This window comes from Ranitomeya variabilis, chromosome 5, assembly GCF_051348905.1.
Source record: "Ranitomeya variabilis isolate aRanVar5 chromosome 5, aRanVar5.hap1, whole genome shotgun sequence".
Classification (NCBI taxonomy): Eukaryota; Metazoa; Chordata; class Amphibia; order Anura; family Dendrobatidae; genus Ranitomeya; species Ranitomeya variabilis.
This window is the reverse complement of record NC_135236.1, coordinates 51,251,540-51,273,225: the sequence shown is the minus strand read 5'-3', so window position 1 is coordinate 51,273,225 and position 21,686 is coordinate 51,251,540. Positions and strand designations below refer to the sequence as shown.

General features: G+C 40.8%; 1 protein-coding gene across 1 annotated transcript in view; it reads left to right on the top strand.

The window, feature by feature from the left end:
* Positions 1-21,686, top strand: part of NFIX (nuclear factor I X) — a 146,707-nt gene that overhangs the window by 112,888 nt on the left and 12,133 nt on the right. Inside the window, exons 8-11 of the mRNA XM_077261945.1 lie at positions 885-1,021; positions 6,665-6,772; positions 7,696-7,874; positions 12,071-12,227. Coding sequence (XP_077118060.1) covers positions 885-1,021; positions 6,665-6,772; positions 7,696-7,874; positions 12,071-12,227 — 581 coding nt within the window. The remainder of the gene's footprint in view (positions 1-884; positions 1,022-6,664; positions 6,773-7,695; positions 7,875-12,070; positions 12,228-21,686) is intronic.

Sequence of the window (21,686 nt, the reverse complement as noted above, 5' to 3'; positions counted from 1 at the left end):
GAGAATCTGCCTCAAGAGCTTTTTATAAACGAAATGGGGCGTCACCAGTGTGAGACATGTAATGACTGACAGTCTGCTCTCCTGATCTACATGTCTCACACTGGTAACGTCTTTCACTTACAATAAGCTCTGGAAGAAGATTTTCAAGAGATCTATGTACAGCCCATAGATCTTAACAGCTCATTTGCATATTGAGAAAAATGTGGATTTCTCTGGAATAAGACATCGGAGAGCAAATATCAAGGTATCTTTTTATTCAACTTTCTGTGGCCAGCAGGCCCATATAGATGGCTTAGGAGACTTGATCCTACAGACACATCTGTGTACCACTATTAGCGGCATGCCACTGGCTGGGAGCCCCTTTGGGAGTGGGGGCCCTAGGCAAATGCCAAGTTTGCCTGCCCCTAACTCCAGACTTGCTCATAAGATTCTATCTAGATAGAAGGGATAGGAGGAGGGAGGAGCTCTTCCTCTAGCTCCTCCCTCCTACATAGAATTGTATCCATAGCATGACATCTCCTATCTCAGTAATGGGGAAGTCTGTCTTCACCGAATACAGATTTTACCTCCCAATTGAGAATTTTGATCAATTCTGTCAGAGAAAGAAGCCGATTTCTCTGATAACATATATTACAAAGTTGTATATTTTCACGTATAATTTTGATTCATGAAATAAAAATTAAGATGACGGTGACTTTTTAAAGAAAGCAATTGGTGCATGTGTATAATGGCCTTTGTCTGATCAATACGGACCGTGGGGTTTAATTGCTTGGGGTAGTTATGATTTTGTTGGCTTCCGTGAAATATACATTATAACGAGAATCCCAGACAGCCCTGAACTGTGAGACTAAACCTGAATGGTTCCCTTTGTTACTGTCTCCCAGCACTACAAAGCGCCCCAAGTCCTTGGACGACAGTGAGTTAGAGAGCCCGGTGGACGACGTGTTTTACCCGGGCACAGGCCGATCCCCTGCAGCCGGGGGCAGCCAAGCCAGCGTGTGGCCGAATGATGTGGATACAGGTAAGTCCAGACTCGGGGTTATCAGCTACAATAACACTACTGTAGTGGTCGCTTTACAAGCTATGTGTCCTCAGAAATATACTTCACATCAGATTTTATTTTATGTATTATTTTTTAAGTTTTGTCAATGTTGTTAGTTGCATATCTAAAACCTTTATTAAAAATACAGATTAGAAATCTTGCAATTCTTACACCGGCCACTAGGGCTTTTTTTTTTAGACTAATACTTTCTGTTGTTTCAAGAAGTGAACACGTACATTAGCAGCAAAGAACAGACTCCTACCCTATCTGATGTATTGATGCAACTAATGAACATGTATAGGACAACATAAAGGACATTGTAAAGGAAAGGGGAGGAGGTGAGCTGTGATTAGTGGATCCTTTCCTATCTACTGTATATAGAGGCGTTATCAGTCATTGTACAGGAGGAGGAGGTGAGCTGTGACATAATCTATTGTGAATGGTGGATCCTGTGTTATCTACTGTATATAGAGGTGTTATCAGTCATTATACAGGAGGAGGAGGTGAGCTGTGACATCACCTATTGTGAATGGTGGATGCTGTGTTATCTACTGTATATAGAGGTGTTATCAGTCATTGTACAGGAGGAGGAGGTGAGCTGTGACATCACCTATTGTGAATAGTGGATCCTGTGTTATCTACTGTATATAGAGGTGTTAGCAGTCATTGTACAGGAGGAGGAGGTGAGCTGTGACATCACCTATTGTGAATGGTGGATCCTGTGTTATATACTGTATGTAGAGGTGTTATCAGTCATTATACAGGAGGAGGAGGTGAGCTGTGATATCACCTATTGTGAATAGTGGATCCTGTGTTATCTACTGTATATAGAGGTGTTAGCAGTCATTGTACAGGAGGAGGTGAGCTGTGACATCACCTATTGTGAATGGTGGATCCTGTGTTATCTACTATATATAGAGGTGTTATCAGTCATTGTACAGGAGGAGGAGGTGAGCTGTGACATCACCTATTGTGAATGGTGGATCCTGTGTTATCTACTGTATATAGAGGTGTTATCAGTCATTGTACAGGAGGAGGAGGTGAGCTGTGACATCACCTATTGTGACTGCTGGATCCTGTGTCATCTACTGTATATAGAGGTGTTATCAGACATTGTACAGGAGGAGGAGGTGAGCTGTGACACCACCTATTGTGAATGGTGGATCCTGTGTTATCTACTGTATATAGAGGTGTTATCAGTCATTGTACAGGAGGAGGTGAGCTGTGACATCACCTATTGTGAATGGTGGATCCTGTGTTATCTACTGTATATAGAGGTGTTATCAGTCATTGTACAGGACGAGGAGGAGGAGAGCTGTGACATCACCTATTGTGAATGGTGGATCCTGTGTTATCTACTGTATATAGAGGTGTTATCAGTCATTGTACAGGAGGAGGAGGTGAGCTGTGATATCACCTATTGTGAATGGTGGATCCTGTGTTATCTACTGTATATAGAGGTGTTATCAGTCATTGTACAGGAGGAGGAGGTGAGCTGTGACATCACCTATTGTGAATGGTGGATCCTGTGTTATCTACTGTATATAGAGGTGTTATCAGTCATTGTACAGGAGGAGGAGGTGAGCTGTGACATCACCTATTGTGAATGGTGGATCCTGTGTTATCTACTGAATATAAACTGCTGTCAACTTTTCCTGAATCGATAGTAAGTATGAGTCTAATAAACCTCGAGTAGACAATGTGAAAATTTCAAGATTTCAATTTTTTTTTTTAATCGTGATGTATAAAAAAAATTTGAAAAAAGAAAGAAGAAAACATCTAACACAAAAACCTGATAATAAAAATTTAGCAATGGGTCATTTTCTGACAACACATTCACTTTAGATTAATGAATACCAGGGGAACACACTACGGTTATATTCACATATGGCAGATTTCTGGCAGAAAATTCTGCGCTGCTACTATTCATTTACATAGTCTTGCAAAAATTCATTGTCTTTACACATAAATGGAAATGTTTGCAACAAATCTGCCACGTGTGAGATATAATCAAAGCGACAAAATAAGACAGCATTTAGAAAGTTAAGGACGTTTATGTAAATGTTTTTTAAGCTTAGCGGACAGCAAAGATGTTTGGTCACAGATTGTGATCGGCAAGTGTGGGTCTAAAACCAATGATATAGCTACATATGCTCTTTGCCTACTGATATTCCTTGAACTTTTTTTTATAGTAAGTCATGACATTGCTCTAAATATACAAAAAATAGCTTTTTTGAAAAAAAAACCCCAAAGCATAAATTGGAAAAGAAAAAAAAAATCTATAAAATTTTAAAGAATTTCCTTTTATTCAGAAAACCCTGTAGGAACCATTATGTGCCAGAAGGTGGTGCTGCAGTACCGATAAAAAATAACTGGAGGCGACAAGGACATAGGGCTCATATTCCCAGGACTTATTTATGTCTATGGATGAGCAAAAAAATTCCGATCCCATACACATCAGCTGTATAGCGTCCGATTTTTATGAATACATTGCAGATATTAACATAGGAAGCTGTTTATGGTCTTTATTTTATTCTTGCTGATGAATAACCTCAAATTGCCGTACGGATTGCATATGGATGTATACAGAGGACAGTATACATAAGAAAAATTATCTGCTTTTTTTCTGGATGAAACTATTTTTTTTGGATAAGCTCCTGTGAATTTTACTGAAAAGAAAAAAAATAATAACTATGTAGATATGATATATTTTAATGGCTAAAAAAAAAATCAGTGATGTTAGAAAGTGTCTGTATCAAGGGGTAACCTTTCTTCTTGTGGAGAGTGACACATGACAATAGACTTTTAAAGTGAACCTGTCACCAGGATTTTGCTAAGTAAACTACAGACCCTGTCAGGTTGGTGCTGTTATACTGATTAAAATGATACCTGGGCTGAAGAAATCTGCCCTGTGGTTCTTGTGTAATCAGTGTTAGAAGTTTTCAGTTAAAGGGAACCTGTCACCTGAATTTGGCGGGACCAGTTTTGGGTCATATGGGCGGGGTTTTCGGGTGTTTGATTCACCCTTTCCTTACCCGCTGGCTGCATGCTGGCCGCAATATTGGATTGAAGTTCATTCTTTGTCCTCCGGAGTACATGCCTGCGCAAGGCAATATTTCGGGGTGGAACTATAGGCAGGGTCTTATCTTGGTGCTCTAGGCCAGAGAAGCCAAGAAGAGATCTACCCACAGGCCGCCCTGAAGCACAAGCATGTTCCTAGAGCAGGAAGACAAGACTCTGCCTACAGTCCACCCCGAGGCACGGGCATCTCATTAACTGAAAACTTCTAACACTGATTACACAAGAACCACAAGACGGATTTCTTCATCCCCAAATATCATTTTAATCACTTCAATCCTGGCCAGGAGATTCTCACCTAGCCAAATCAGATCTCACACTTTGCACTGATGAAGGGCAACACATTTGTGTCTGCAAATTGAGATTCTTGTTTGGCTATTATCCTAATTATTGTGGCAAGGCTAGTTAAAGGGGTGATTTTGGCTCTTAAGATAGCTACTTTCAATAGGTGGCATTAGAGTTCTAGTCCTCCTCCTCTCCGAAGAGGCAATTTGCAAAGTATCTGAAGAAAGAGGGCTATGGAGTTGGTAAGCCAAGCCTCCTACTCCTCATCTTCCCTGACTCCAACTCCACAGCACTGCCTCACTACTGAGCTTGTGCATAAAGTGCAGCACAGATTCATCTGAACTACGACTCCACAGCACTGGTCACTACTGAGCATGTACATAAAGTGCAGCAGAGATTCATCTCATCTATGACTCCACAGCACTGGTCACTACTGAGCATGTACATAAAGTGCAGCACAGATTCATCTCATCTATGACTCCACAGCTCTGGTCACTACTGAGCATGTACATAAAGTGCAGCACAGATTCATCTCATCTATGACTCCACAGCACTGGTCACTACTGAGCATGTACATAAAGTGCAGCACAGATTCATCTCATCTATGACTCCACAGCACTGCCTCACTACTGGGCATGTACATAAAGTGCAGCACAGATTCATCTCATCCATGACTCCACAGCACTGGTCACTACTGAGCATGTACATAAAGTGTAGCACAGATTCATCTAATCTATGACTCCACAGCACTGGTCACTACTGAGCATGTGCATAAAGTGTGGCACAGATTCATCTCATCTATGACTCCACAGCACTGGTCACTACTGAGCATGTACATAAAGTACAGCACAGATTCATCTCATCCACGACTCCACAGCACTGGTCACTACTGAGCATGTACATAAAGTGCAGCACAGATTCATCTCATCTCCGACTCCACAGCACTGGTCACTACTGAGAATGTACATAAAGTGCAGCACAGATTCATCTCAGCTATGACTCCACAGCACTGGTCACTACTGAGCATGTACATAAAGTGCAGCACAGATTCATCTCATCTATGACTCCACAGCACTGGTCACTACTGAGCATGCACATAAAGTGCAGCACAGATTCATCTCATCTCCAACTCCACAGCACTGGTCACTACTGAGCATGTACATAAAGTGCAGCACAGATTCATCTCAGCTTTGACTCCACAGCACTGGTCAATACTGAGCATGTACATAAAGTGCAGCACAGATTCATCTCCTCTCCGACTCCACAGCACTGGTCACTACTGAGAATGTACATAAAGTGCAGCACAGATTCATCTCAGCTATGACTCCACAGCACTGGTCACTACTGAGCATGTACATAAAGTACAGCACAGATTCATCTCCTCTACGACTCCACAGCACTGGTCACTACTGAGCATGTACATAAAGTGCAGCACAGATTCATCTCAACTAAAAGCCGAGATGCTTAGATCAGGAACAGAACAGACATTTATAGGACATGTCATAACTTTCCCAAATTCTTATTAAAAAATGACATCATATCCTGCATTGTACTACTGTACTCAATTTATTATAGATTTTAGGACATTTTATACCGACTCCACCTAAGTGGACACTGACTCCGAATCCACGACTCCGACTCCACAGCCCTGTGAAGGAAGACATATACTGTATATAAGACAAGAGACATGGCATAATAAACGGACATAAAAAAAAACACATAATGAGCTTGCAGAGTAAACCCGGCCACATACATTAGAAAGATGATGGCTGAACGATGCTTTGACCTATTGTTCGGCTGAAAGTCATCTCAGCCGACTTTCCCATTCGCATGATTGCACTTTCGACCGATCGCTCCTGTGATAACCAAAGAATAAGCTGCTGACTGATACTTCTGCCGACGTCTTATCTCCAGGAGAACAATGCTATCGGCAGTCCAAAATCAGACATCTTTTCCCCCAACCATCAGTTGTCCGGCGCCTCCACACACATTAGACTGTTGGATAAACCTGTCAACATTGGCGGATTTACCCGACATTCGTCTAATGTGTATGGGGACTTAGTTTAGGTAAGTAGTATGAAGTTGCACTGTCCCTAAATTGATGATAATAGACCTGATGGCCCCTCACTCTCCGGAGCAGATGCTTTAGATGTTGTAGTATGACATACATCTTTATTTTCAGGAATTTTGTAGTGATGGAATAAGTTGTTTACTAAAAGAAAAATTAGATTATTTTTTTAACCATGTTTTCCTCTCCAGGCCCTGGATCTCTTAAGAAGTCAGGCAAGCTAGAATACTGCCAGACCAGCTCTTCTCGCATGGCATTCACCCATCATCCCCTCCCCGTGCTGGCTGGAGTGAGACCAGGTAAGGGCTAAATCTGTGGTTGTCAATCATTTATACATTGCTGTCAATATGTGAACCGCTGCAGGCGAACACCGACTCCCATCATTCCCCCCCCCGAGACGCGATCACAGGGCATTCGTCACTGCCATCTTGCTACTGCTACGAAGCTCAGCTACCGGCTGAGCTTCACAGGGCGAGATTTTCACAAGATGCTGTAGTATTATACCATTGCGATATATAGTACCAACAACTAGACGATTGCAAGATTAAGTCTTCTAAGGGGACTATAAAAAAATAAATAAAAAGAAATTTACAGTAAAAGTCATAACAAGAATAAAAAAAAAGAAAAACTGTAGAATTAAGGGGTTTTATGTTCACTGCTTCTCCATAAAAAATGCAATAAAAAGTGATCAAAATGTCATATGTAGCCCAAATTGCTAGCAATAAAACAGCTAGTTTGCCAAGCAAAAACAAGCTCTCACACAGCCCTATTGATGGAAAAATTAAAAAAAAGTTATGACTCTTGGAAAAAGAAAGTGGAAAAAAAAAGAAAGAGCAAAAATGAAAAATCCACCTCTGGGAACATATTTTTTTCCATTTGGGGCTAAAATTAATTTTTGCAATTAGATCTTGTTAAAAAATTTGCACTTTTTGACTTTTATTCGCACTTCTACAAAACTGTCCCATAAGACTGTCAGAACGAGCTCGCTAATGGATTTTCACTTAGCTTATTCTGCAGCCAGTAATAGCCAGTACAACATAAAGGCTGTAGAAGGCAGACGGGGCAAAATTTTTAATGAAATCCGATTGCAAAAAAATTTTTTTAAGCCACACATATATGTATTTGAGTAAAAACAAAAATTGTCCCCAAAAGTCACAACAAATGTGATATTCTTTTGTTAACACTATGTCTTTAAGCAATCAAAATCTTGTTTCCTCTACAGGGAGTCCCCGGGCATCAGCATCTACTATACACTTCCCTTCAACGTCCATTATCCAGCAATCCAGCCCCTACTTTACCCACCCAACAATACGCTATCATCATCATCACCATAGCCAGGACTCCCTCAAAGAGTTTGTCCAGTTTGTCTGTTCAGACACCTCTGGGCAGGGAGCAGGGCAGGTGAGTAGCACCCTCTGGTTATTAAGTTACTAATAATGAGATTTACACAGACAGAATACGGACTTCAAATTTTCTATACATGACAAGTGCAAGGAATTGGTAAGAGGGGCAAGAGGTAATATCAGTAAAAGTGTGTACACACATGCAGTTGTTTTAATTATTTCTCAAACATTTTATTTTTTTACAATTCCCAGTAAAAAATTGTTTCATGTTTTTTTTTTACCATTTAACAGCGTCAAATTATATCTTTATTTCTGACATGATATAAATAAGTTTTCATTGTTTTTGTGATTACAAAAGAAAAACACTATATAATCTTAATTTATTAGTTTTATTTTTATAAAATCCTTCCACATTTCATTAAAGAAAACTATGTGGGAATTTGTCAAGACATATGACTCTTGGACAAAAAAATGAAATAAACAACTTGGAAATATCATTGAGCTCCCCTGATCGGGCTGTTTTTTTCTGCTTTGTGCTGTGCCACTCCATTGCAGAGATATTCACATCTTTAATAAATAATAATCTTTATTTTTATATAGCGCTAACATATTCCGCAGCGCTTTACAGTTTGCACACATTATCGTCACTGTCCCCGTTGGGGCTCACAATCTAAATTCCCTATCAGTATGTCTTTGGAATGTGGGAGGAAACCGGAGTGCCTGGAGGAAACCCACGCAAACACAGAGAGAACATACAAACTCTTTGCAGATGTTGTCCTTAGTGGGGCTTGAACCCAGGACTCCAGCACTGCAAGGCTGCTGTGCTATCCACTGCGCCACAGTGCTGCCCCACATCAGTCTTCTCTGGAGGCGTGTGCTTTTATCCCTCCCAGATGCAGCCAAACACAGCTGAGAATGCTAGATCAGCTGCCAAGCTGTGATTGGTAGTGTCTGGGATACAGGGGAGAAAGAACACGCCCCCAGAGATCAGCTAGATTAGCTGTCAAGCTGTGATTGGTAGTGTCTTGGATAGAGGGGAGAAAGAACACGCCCCCAGAGATCAGGTAGATCAGATGCCAAGCTGTGATTGGTAGAGTCTGGGATAGAGGGGAGAAAGAACATGCCTTCAGAGATCATCTAAATCAGCAGTCAAGCTGTGATTGGTAGTGTCTAGGATGTAGTGGGAGAAAAAACACGCCCCCGAAGATCATCTAGATCGGCTGCCAAGCTGTGATTGGTAGTGTCTAGGATAGAGGTGAGAAACACCCCCCCCCCCCGAGATCAGTTAGATCAGCTGACAAGCTGTGATTGCTAGTGTTTGGAGTAGAGGGGAGAAAAAACACACCCCCAGAGAAGACTCGTCCAATTGCACTGCAAGCAGAGATTTCATATATTGTGCTCCAAAAATAACAAATGTGACTAATTCTGCAATGGATTGATGAAGTGTAAAATGGAAAAAAGCGGCAGACTTTGGGGGGGGGCTCAATGAATATGGCACAGGGTGCCATAGGGTGGAAATTACAGTGATCCTGTCTGGCCACAAAACGCTGATAGAGCTAGCACAAAAAAGAAAAAGAAAGTCGCAACATTTTTTGCAAAACTGTGTTGCACAAAACTTTGTGGCTTTTCTACCCCAGTTTTCCAGCATAAAGTTCTTGATGAATTAGCCTCTTTGTGTCATTTTTATTTAAAGAAAAGTTTAATCATAAGCTATGGTATATTGATTGAAGTCAATATCGAATGCTAATTTTTGGCTGCTGTTTTCCTGCCTTGTAAGGATAGGGCTACATGGTTTATGGGATACATTGCAACCTAATGAAGGCTGAACAGCAGATTCAGATTTCTGGCTTGTGTGTTGTGACAATTTCTGGGTCACAGCACATCTACTACTTGGCAATGTGCACAAATCTTAGGTGCTTTGTAGCCCTAGTCTAAAATTGGTATTCATTGCCCCGAAAAAGTATTCAGACCCCGAGAACTTTTCCACATTTTTTCATGTTACATTGTGAGGTGTAAAGGAAATGATACAGGGTTTTCTAAATATTTTTAAAAAATTAATCTGAAAATTGTGACGTGCATTTGTATTCAGCCCCCTTGAGTCAATACTTTGTAGGACCACCTCTCGCTGTAATTGCTGCTGCAGTCTTTTGGGGTCGGTCTCTACCAGCTTTGCACATCTACAGGTGACATTTTTGCCTCTTCTTCTTTGCACACTCGCTCAGTGAAGTTGGAAGGAGGCGTCTGTGAACAGTAATTTTCAAGTCTCGTCACAGAGTCTCACTGGGATTTAGGTCTGGACTGTGACCGGGCCATGTATGCTGTGATTTACACTATTCAATTGGTCATGGCTGCTTCTCTAGTAAATGCTCTCTTTGCTTGAGATGACTGTTAAAGTGGACGACCATGTCTTGGTAGGTTTTCACTTTTGGATGATTTTTGAATGGTGCTCTGTGAGATATTCAGAGCTTGGGCTATTTTTTACAACCTAACCTTGCTTTACTCTTCTCCACAACTTTATCCCTGACCTGTCTGGTGAGCTCCTTGGTTTTCATGATGCTGTTGGATCATTTATGTTCTCAAACAAACCTCTGAGGCCATCAGCTGTAGTTATACTGAGAATAAATTACATACAGTTTACTAATAATGTGACATCTGGAGGTAATTTATCTCTCAGGATTTTATTTAAGGGGTATCAGACTACAGGGGCATGAATAAAAATGCACGTCACAATTTTCAGATTTATATTTTTGAAATAATTAGATAACCCTGTATCCTTTATTTTACACTTCACAAATACTTGTTACTTTCTGTTGGCATCACATAAAATCACAATATAATAAATTTTTTTAAATTTGCGGGTGTAACATGAAAAACTGGAAAAGTACGCGGGGCATGAATAATTTTTCAAAGCACTGTAGTTTCAGCATCATATGAATGTCATAAGAAAATCATTATTTTAGCAACACGATAGCAATACACTTAGGGTATATGCACAAGTTGTGTAATATGTGCGTTTTTTCTGCATTTTTTAACTTATTCATTTGGATTGGTGAAAAATGCTGAAAAAATGACATATTTGAACCTGCAAGGAAAATAAATAAGCATCGTGTGAATGAAAATTCACAAATCTCATTCATTTTGCATGTTCTGTAAACTACAGCGTTTTTAGTGCAGAAATATCCAACATGTGCACATACCATCAACCATATTAATATCAGTAGGCTATGTGTATGCCATTATGATCATCTTATAAACCAGCCTGCACATTTGCGATAAATGATTGAAAATAGGAGCCGTATAAATACATCTATCCCATCTATTAGTGCAGGGACCACTCCACAATGAAAAATGAGCAAAATAATAAACCGATTAATTGGCATATACAGTACGTAGAACACACCCTTATTTTTTTTTTTTCATTTTTGCACTTAGTTACGTGCATACCTCAGAACTCGTGATGAGCGAACATGCTTGGATAAGGTGTTATCCGAGCATGCTCGAGTGCTAACCGAGTGACTTCAGTGTGCTCGAATACCATGTTCGAGTTCCCACGGCTCCATGTCTCGACAGGCGCAACATATGCAGGAATTGCCTAACAAACACGTGTGCACTCCGTCATAACTTACAGAGCTGTAAAGCATTCTCACACGTCTTATGGTTCAGTAATGGTTCTTCTCTTTGCTTTATATGGTATACATGGCTTGTATGGGAAATTTTGTTATTTTGTGTTGTATACAGTTTATAGAGCTCGGGGTGCTGTACAAGGCATTTATCACTAACACGTTTATGTATAAGATCTCCCCATATTACAAAAAACTAAGATTGTCAGCTCTTCTTCTTATCCAGAAAACCTGTGGCGCTTTTCAATCACAGTTTTATTTCATTTATTTTATTTTTTTTATTTTTTTTTACTACTTGCTTCATGTTGTCAATCATCTATTTGCCATTTATTTTTCTATATATTTCCATTTGTAAACAGATTTCATTTTCTGCTTTGGGTTTACTGCTCTGGTAAAAGAAATGACAGAATGTATTTATGTAGGAGTTATTTGTGAATATTGTTAGATTTCTAGTGAAAGGATAAAAAAAAACACATTTTTTTTAATATAATTTTTATTTTTTAATTTCACGTTTTTACATTTTTGTTCCCACGGCTTCCCGCAGTTTTTGGGCATAGGATGGATTAGGGAGTGTGCGGGCGAGGGGCCATCATGAGCTCCGTTTACTCTCGTTTGTTATTTATGTTGTCCGCAGCCCAGCAGCGGGGCCCAGGGGAAAATGTCGGGTTCCTTTTTGCTGCCACCCCCCGCACCTGTGGCCAGGCCTGTCCCCCTTTCCCTGCCAGACACAAAACCTGTCACCAGCAACAACATTGTCCCAGAAGGAGGACTGTCAGCACCAGCATCACCCTGTAAGTGAAATTAATCACCCTAAATGCCCACATACAAAAAAGAAATAACCCCTATCTCCAGCTGCTCCAATGGTTTTGATACTAGGAGGGAGATCAGAAATATAATGGCAATTTTAGGACAGGAAAGAGGGAGCATATTTATAGAGGACCTGTCAAAAGGTCAAAAGTGAGCAGTTATTTTATTCCCGCTGCTCCTTTTGAGTATTCCATTTTTTGTTTCTTTAAAATCCGCCATACGGTTCCAGAGATATGGGTCTTTATAGTGGTGTGACAAACAGGATCCTCTGGGGCGTGTCTTAACGCTCCTCTGCATAATTACCCTGTGAGCCACGCCCCCTTTGTAAAGACCAGAAGAAGTAGCACTGAATAAAAGTGCCGTATCTCTGGAACCGTATGTCCGATTTTAAAAAAGAAAAAAGCTAAATATTTAGCGCAAATAGATTAAGAGTAAAACCTGAACACTTTTGACTTGGTTTAAGGTTCTTTTTTAAGATGCGGTAATGTAAGTTGATGTGTACCAAGATTAGCAAAATCAAGATAAAACAGTACAACTAGGGAGCTTATGGCGTGGGGGGAATAAATACTGCACTACAGAGTACAACACTGCATCTAAAAATGGAAGGCATTGATGTATTCACTCCCGTCATATAAGCAACAGTTATGCAGAATTGTTTTACATGGCACATATAGTACCCATATATTGAGAAAAATATAGGACCTATATATTGCAACTTTCATGAAGCAAAACAGCCTTCACTAGTGCAAGATATCGAATCGACGTGGTAGATTTAAAAAGAAAAATCAGAAAGGACAACTTGTAAGGCAATGTTGTAGCAGAAAAAAAAGAACCCAAAACCCTTTAATTACCAAAATCGTCACATACACAATTGCTTTCTGAACAAAAAAGAAAAAAATATTATTATTATTATTATTATTATTATTATTAATAATGTAGATCTACAAACATAAATGTATTAATCACTTTTGTGTACAGTAAAGCGTGAAAGTCATTTTTTTAATATCACTTCTATTCTGACATACGACATCCAATCAAACAATAACAATGGAAATAGCTCAACAAAAGATAATATAACAAATGGTTTCTCCAAAATAGCCACAAAATGACATTTTTAATGAGTAGACTCAGAATTATTAACATCATTAATGACAAACGTCTTTAATACTTAGAAGAGCCCCTCTGGCTGGTATGACCAGCTGCCCCTCTGGCTGTTATGACTTGCTATATACATGATGTATATGATGGAATCTTAGCCTATTTCGCATGGGCAATGGCCTCTGGTACACTAAAATTGTTGAGTTGTAAAGAGAGTGCTCCAAAAAGTATGTATATATCCGTATAATGATACAAAAACATACAAACGCTTTGAAAGTTTCTAGAAATATGGCTGCAAGCAGCGTTCACAAGTTCATAGTTAAATGAACACTGGCTACACTACCAGGAAAGCAGAGAAAGAAAGCTGTCACCAGATTCTTGAAGAGGCATCTTGCAAAAACCCCCACAAGTGACTGCAAAAGCTGCAGCAAGATATGGTAACAGCAGACAATGGTGTTCGTTTTCACAGTAAGTCACACACTAAACTTTAAAGGTCTCTTTGACCAAATTCCAAGACTTACGTATACATACCAGAAAGCCAAAAAAAAGTCAGTTACAATATGCTGAGAATCAAATAGTTAAGTCACAGAAGTTTGGGATTCTGTTCTGTTGAGAGATGAAAAACCTTCAACATTTGGGGTCTTTAAATCAGCGGAATGTCAGGAAGAGGAAAAAATGAAGCATGCACTTAAAAAAACACACACTACCTACAGTGAAGCATGGTGGTGGCTCGATAATGCCTAAAATTAAGTGCAATGGTGGCTTGGTAATGTCAACAGTAAATTATGATGGTGGTTTGATGATATCCACAGTGAAGCATGGAGGAGGCTCCGTGATACCTACAGTAAATCATAGAGGTGGCTTGGTGATCTCTAGAGTGAAGAATTGCAGTGGCTCGGTTATGCTTACAGTGAAGAACAGCTGTGGCTCAGTGATGCCTATAGTGACATAGTGGCAGATTAATGATGCTTACAGCGAAGCATGGCAGTGGCTCCATGGTACCTACAGTCAATGGTGTTGGCTCGGTGATGTCTACATTGAATAATGGCAGTTTCTTGCTGATGCCTACATTAAAGCATGGAAACTTGGCAATGACTAGACTGGATCACAACAATGGTTCGGTGATGACTAGAGTGGAGCACAACAATGACTCGGTGATGACTAGTGAAGCATGGTGGAGGCTCAGTGATGCCTACAGTGAATCATGGGGGTGGATCAGTGATGAGTACAGTAAAGCACAGCAGTCGCTCGGTAATTCTCTGGAGTTGCTTTGCTTCCTCTGACACTGTAAACCTACAGCCTGTGAGGGAAAAACTGGATTCAATCAAGCATCAAAAAATGCTGGAAGAAAACATCTTGCCTCCTGTGAAGAGGCTTAGGCATCCTTGAACCTTCCAACGCGACAATAATAACAAACATCCCTCAAAGTACTCCAAGGTTTAGTTTCAGAAGAAGTGGCCTTCACAATTGCCTGACTTGAACCACATTAAAAAAAATTTGGTGGGACTTGACCAAGAAAATTGCAACAAAAAACCCCAAACAATTAGTAAACTGGAGGTCAAAACGTCCGGTTATATGAAAATAACTAAAAGTGGCATTTTGCTGCGAATTCGTAGAAACCACTTGTTATATCAATTGTGCTGAGCTATTTACATTGTTCTTGTTTGATTCCTTTATAACAGCAGAAAGTTTGTACATTTTGCTCATAAACATAATTTGGGTTTGAATAGTTTTGTTTGTGTGCCAAAAGTATCTCTTTTGTATACATGTATCATAGTTGACTAAACTTTTTTTAATTCAATTGTTCAAACTAAAATACATATGGAGGGACGTTTCATCTAAGGCGGGACTACACGGCGACAAGTGTTACGCAGCAGCAATTCTCTTTTATTGTAACACGACATATGTTTACATTAAGCCCTAATAGAAGTCAGTAGCAGACATATTCAATGAGCGAGCGTGCTGGGATAAGGTGTTATCTGAGCATGCTCTAGTCATAATTAAGTGTCTTCGGCGTGCTCGAAAAATATACTCGAGTCCCCGCTGGTGCATGTCTCGCTGCTGTTCGACAGCCGGAACACATGCGGTGATTGCCTAACAAGCAGGAAATCCCTGCATGTGTTGTGTCCAGCCGCGAGACATGCAACCTTAAACTTATTTTATGTCAGATAAAAAAAAAACGCTTTCCATTTCTTTCCCATATGCCAGATAAAATATATACAAGTGCTTCTCACAAAATTAGAATATCATCATAAAATTAATTTATTTCAGTTCTTCAATACAAGAAGTGACACTCAAATATTTAATAGTCATTACAGAGTGATCTATTTCAAGTGTTTATTTCTGTTAATGTTGATGATTATGGCTTACAGCCAATGAAAAGCCAAAAGTCATTATCTCAGTATATTAGAATTAACAAAAAAAAACACCTGCAAAGGCTTCCTAAGCGTTTAATAAGGTCCCTTAGTCTGTTTCAGTAGCTCCACAATCATGGGGAAGACTGCTGACGTGACAGATGTCCAGAAGTCAGTCATTGACACACTCCACAAGGAGAGGAAGCCACAAAAGGTCATTGCTAAAGAAGCTGGAAGTGCTGTATCCAAGCATATTAATGGAAAGTTGTGGAAGGAAAAAGTGTGGTAGAAAAAGGTGCACAAGCAACCGGGATAACCGCAGCATGGAAAGGATTGTTAAGAAAAGACCATTCAAAAATTTGGGGGAGATTTACAAGGAGTGGACTGCTGCTGGAGTCATTGCTTCTAGAGCCACCACACACAGACGTATCCAGAACATGAGCTATGAGTAATGCATTCCTTGTGTCAGCCACTCATGACCAATAGACAAAGCCAGAAGCGTCTTACCTGGGCCAAGGAGGAAAAGAACCAGACTGTTGCTCAGTGGTCAAAGGTGTTGTGTTCAGATGAAAGTAAATTTTGCATTTCATTTGGAAATCAAGGTCCCAGAGTCTGGAGGAAGAGTGGAGAGGCCACAATCCAAGCTGCTTGAGGTCTAGTGTGAAGTCTCCACAATCAGTGATGGTTTGGGGAGCCATGCCATCTGCTGGTGTAGGTCCACTGTGTTTTATCAAGACCAAAGTCAGCACAGCCGTCTACCAGGACATGTTAGAGCACTTCATGCTTCCCTCTGCCGACAAGCTTTTTGTAGATGGAAATGTCATTCTCCAGCAGGACTTGGCCCCTGTCCACACTGCCAAAAGTACCAATACCTGGTGTACAAACAATAGTATCACTGGGCTTGATTGTCCAGCAAACTCGCCTGACCTTAACCCCATAGAGAATCCATGGGATATTGTCAGGAGGAAGATGAGACACCAGACCCAACAATGCAGATGAGCTGAAGGCTGCTATCAAAGCAACCTGGGCTTCCATAACCCCTCAGCAGTGCCATAGGCTGATCGCCTCCCTGCCACGCCGCATTGATGCAGTAATTGATGCAAAAGGAGAAGTATTGAGGGCATTTACTGAACATACATTTCAGTAGGCCAACAATTAGGATTTTAAAATCATTTTTCAAGCTGGTGTTATAAAGTATTCTAATTTACTGGGATAATGACTTTTGGGTTTTCATTGGCTGTAAGCCATAATCATCAACATTAACAGAAATAACCATGTGAAATAGATCACTCTGTGCATAATGACTCTATATAATATGAGTTTCACTTTTTGTATTGAAGAACTGAAATAAATTAACCTTTTTGATGATATTCTAATTTTGTGAGAAGCGCCTGTATATATTTTATTTGGTACATCTTTTTTCAATTAAAGTAAGCTTCCATTAATGAAAAAGGGTATTCTCAAGTATTGAAGATATCACCTACTGTATCTGTCAGATAGAGAATACCCTCCAAATCGCTTCCAAAGTTGAGCATAGCCCTTGTCATCTAATTAATATACTCATTATTAATGAGAGCTAGTTACCATTAATTCCATCAATGAAGTATTTAATTAGTAAAGTAAAACATTCAGAACGATAATAACATCACATAGATTTAAAAAAAACATTTTTTGTAAGTCAAATTAATTTGCCCAGTAGTAGACACATTTGCTAACACCGGGCGTCCTTTATGAAAAGCTTCTAATAGTAAATGTTTCTGGTTTTGCCCATAGGAATCAGGTTTCTCTTCCTAAACTGTAAAAAAATGAAAACTCTGCTGTTGTTTGCTATAGGCATCAAATTAAGTTTTTCTATTGGGCATTTTTTTTTCTTTTTTTAATAACTGAGACTCGTAGTTTTTACAGATTTACTAAGTGGCGATGTGTTAGATGAACGCGTTTCGACTGTTTGGAATCTTCTTCAGGTGTATTTGTATTGATAAACACCTGAAGAAGGCTCCAAACAGCTGAAACGCGTTGTGTATATAGTTTTTATTTGTTTTCTATCAGTGTGGATAAAAATTTTTAATCACCTTTACTTTAAAAACAAAGCGTCTGATTTATGAAAATCGGCATTATTCACGTAGGTCTTGATGATAGGGAGCGATGACGTGCGAGGCTCCTGATTATGGGGTGTACGTATTGTGGCCCCTCGGTGTGCACCTCACCACTAATCTTACAGTATCATCAATGATGATGCAAGCAGCTCATATACCAGGTTTCCTCCATCAGATTAAGATAAAGATTATAATTCTCAGAATCCTAATCCGCAGAGGAAACACTGAGCCGACGTCGGGCAAGAAATGAATCAGGTTCTGAACATTGGAACATTGTCAAAGCAGCAAGAATATAATACATTTAATTTACTTATTAGCAAATGAGTGAGTGCAGCTCTGGGGTATAATACAGGAGGTAACTCCGGATCAGTAATGTAATGTATGTACACAGTGACTGCACCAGCAGAATAGTGAGTGCAGCTCTGGAGTATAATACAGGATGTAACTCAGGGTCAGTAATGTAATGTATGTACACAGTGACTGCACCAGCAGAATAGTGAGTGCAGCTCTGGGGTATAATACAAGATGTAACTCAGGATCAGTAATGTAATGTATGTACACAGTGACTGCACCAGCAGAATAGTGAGTGCAGCTCTGGGTTATAATACATGATGTAACTCAGGATCAGTAACGTAATTTATCTACACAGTGACTGCACCAGCAGAATAGTGAGTGCAGCTCTGGAGTATAATACAGGATGTAACTCAGGATCAGTAATGTAGTATATGTACACAGTGACTGCACCAGCAGAATAGTGAGTGCAGCTCTGGAGTATAATACAGGAGGTAACACCGGATCAGTAATGTAATGTATGTACACAGTGACTGCACCAGCAGAATAGTGAGTGCAGCTCTGGCGTATAATACAGGATGTAACCCAGGATCAATACAGGATCAGAAATTTAATGTATGTACACAGTGACTGCACCAGCAGAATAGTGAGTGCAGCTCTGGAATATAATACAGGATGTAACACAGGATCAGTACAGGATTAGTAATGTAATGTATGTACACAGTGACTGCACCAGCAGAATATTGAGTGCAGCTCTGGAGTATAATACAGGATCAGTACAGGATCAGTAATGTAATGTATGTACCCAGTGACTCCACCAGCAGAATAGTGAGTGCAGCTCTGGAGTATAATACAGGATGTAACTCAGGATCAGTAATGTAATGTACAGTTGGGAAAAAAATTATTTAGTCAGCGACCAATTGTGCCAGTTCTCCCACTTAAAAAGATGAGAGAGGCCTGTAATTGACATCATAGATAGACCACAACTATGTGAGTCAAAATGAGAAAACAAATCCAGAAAATCACCTTGTCTGACTTGGCAAGATTTATTTAGCAAATTATGGTGGAAAATAAGTATTTGGTCACCTAAAAACATGCAAGATTTCTGGCTCTCACAGACCTGTAACCTCTTCTTTAAGAGGCTCCTCTGTCCTCCACTCATTACCTGTAGTAATGGCTCCTGTTTGAACTTGTTATCAGTATAAAAGACCCCTGTCCACAACCTCGAACAGTCACACTCCAAACTCCACTATGGTGAATGGAGCAGCCCCCAGACGCAGGACGACGGGGTACTCGGTACCGGGTCTCTCGGTTCTGAGGATGTCACGGTGGCCCGACCCGGTCCGTGGTCCTGCTAAGGGGCGCCCAATAAAAGGTGTAGGTGGTGGTGTAGGTCGCGGTAAATAACGAGGACACAGGGTTGCAGTCTCTTTACCTCTTTACTGAAGGCTTCGGCATCCACAATCCAGAGCACTGCTAACAGGGCTGGCTGAGACCGGCCGGTCCGAAGGCACCTCCAGAGTTCCCTTTGCAGGTGGAAATCAGTGCCTACCTACTAGCGCCTGGGTGTTGTAGTACCTCCCTGCTGAGCACCACGGGATAGTCCTCACAACTGTCGTGTATGTTTCTGTTCTTTCTCTCCGTCCCCCAGATGATATGGATAGGACGCACCCGTATGACGGGGTAGGCCTGGAGTTATTTTATAGGGACCCTAGAGACACCCCTCTCCATTAGGTGATTTAGGTGAGGCAGCCAACCGAAAATTAACTGCCCTGCCGTTGGTTTGAAGTAATGCGTAGAGCCCAATACTTCCTCGGCGTTCCGGCCGCCGGCTACGCGCCTCAGTAGGATGTTGCCGATCTCGGGGCACGACTCCTTCTGGTTCTATCGCCTTTGTGCTGTGATCTCGTTTCTCACTTCTCCACAGTATACTTCGCTTCATGTCCTTTCTTAAGATGCTGCCGCAATGAGGTGCAGGCACGGCTCCGTAATGATCTGTCCTTGTGCTAGGCCTCTGTCAGGATTCCACCCCTGACAGGGACCCCCCTGAATCTTCCCAAGCAACCTCTTCTCTCACTAGATGTTACCTGGGCAAAACCCAGTCAGCTTCTCCCTAACTTCCTATCCAACCCCCAGTTTTACCAGAGTGTGAGGAGTGGCCTAATACATAGAACCCTTTGCTCCCCCTGGTGGCCAGAGTGTGAAGTGTAATGTGTGACTGTGATACCTGGTCAGGTGAACTCCTTTAGTGCCATCAGATGTACCATCACTCCCCTTAGTGGCGGAGCGACAGTACTGCAACGACCAGGACTCTGGGGCGCTGCAGTGAAGACCAAAGAGATGTCGAAGGACACCAGAAACAAAATTGTAGCCCTGCACCAGGCTGGGAAGACTGAATCTGCAATAGGCCAGCAGCTTGGTGTGATGAAATCAACTGTGGGAGCAATAATAAGAAAATGGAAAACATACAAGACAACTGATAATCTCCCTCGATCTGGGGCTCCACGCAAAACCTCACCCTGTGGGGTCAAAATTATCACAACAATGGTGAGCAAAATTCCCAGAACCACTCGGGGGGATCTAGTGAATGACCTGCATAGAGCTGGGACCACTGTAACAAAGGCTACCATCAGTAACACACTACGCCGCCAGGGACTCAGATCCTGCAGTGCCAGACGTGTCCCCCTGCTTAAGCCAGTACATGTCCGGGCCCATCTGTATTTTGCTATAGAACATTTGGATTATCCATAAGAGTATTGGGAGAATGTCATATGGTCTGATGAGACCAAAGTAGAACTGTTTGGTAGAAACAAAACTCGTCATGTTTGGAGGAGACAGAATGCTGAGTTGCATCCAAAGAACATCACACCTTCTGTGAAGCATGGGGGTGGCAACATCATGCTTTGGGGCATGAAAAAATGAATGTGGCAATATATCGTCAGATTGTGAGTGCAACCCTCCTTCCATCAACAAGGGCATTGAAGATGAAACGTGGCCTAGGCAGTCTCCAGATCTTAACCCCATAGAAAACTGTTGGAGGGAGTTGAAAGTCCATGTTGCCCAGCGACAGGCCCAAAACATCACTGCTCTAGAGGAGATCTGCATGGAGGAATGGGCCAACATACCCCCAACAGTGTGCGCCAACCTTGTGAAGACTTAAAGAAAACGTTTGACCTCTGTCATTGCCAACAAAGGATATGTAACAAAATATTGAGATGAACTTTTGTTAATGACCAAATACTTATTTTCCAATATAATTTGCTAAATAAATCAGACAAGGTGATTTTCTGGATTTGTTTTCTCATTTTGACTCTCATAGTTGTGGTCTACCTATGATGTCAATTACAGGCCTATACATACACAGGATGTAACTCAGGATCAGTATAGGATAAGTAATGTAATGTATGTACACAGTGACTGCACCAGCAGAATAGTGAGTACAGCTCTGGAGTATAATACAGGATGTAACTCAGGATAAGTAATGTAATGTATGTGCACAGTGACTCCACCAGCAGAATAGTGAGTACAGCTCTGGAGTATAATACAGGATGTAACTCAGGATAAGTAATGTAATGTATGTACACAGTGACTGTACCAGCAGAAT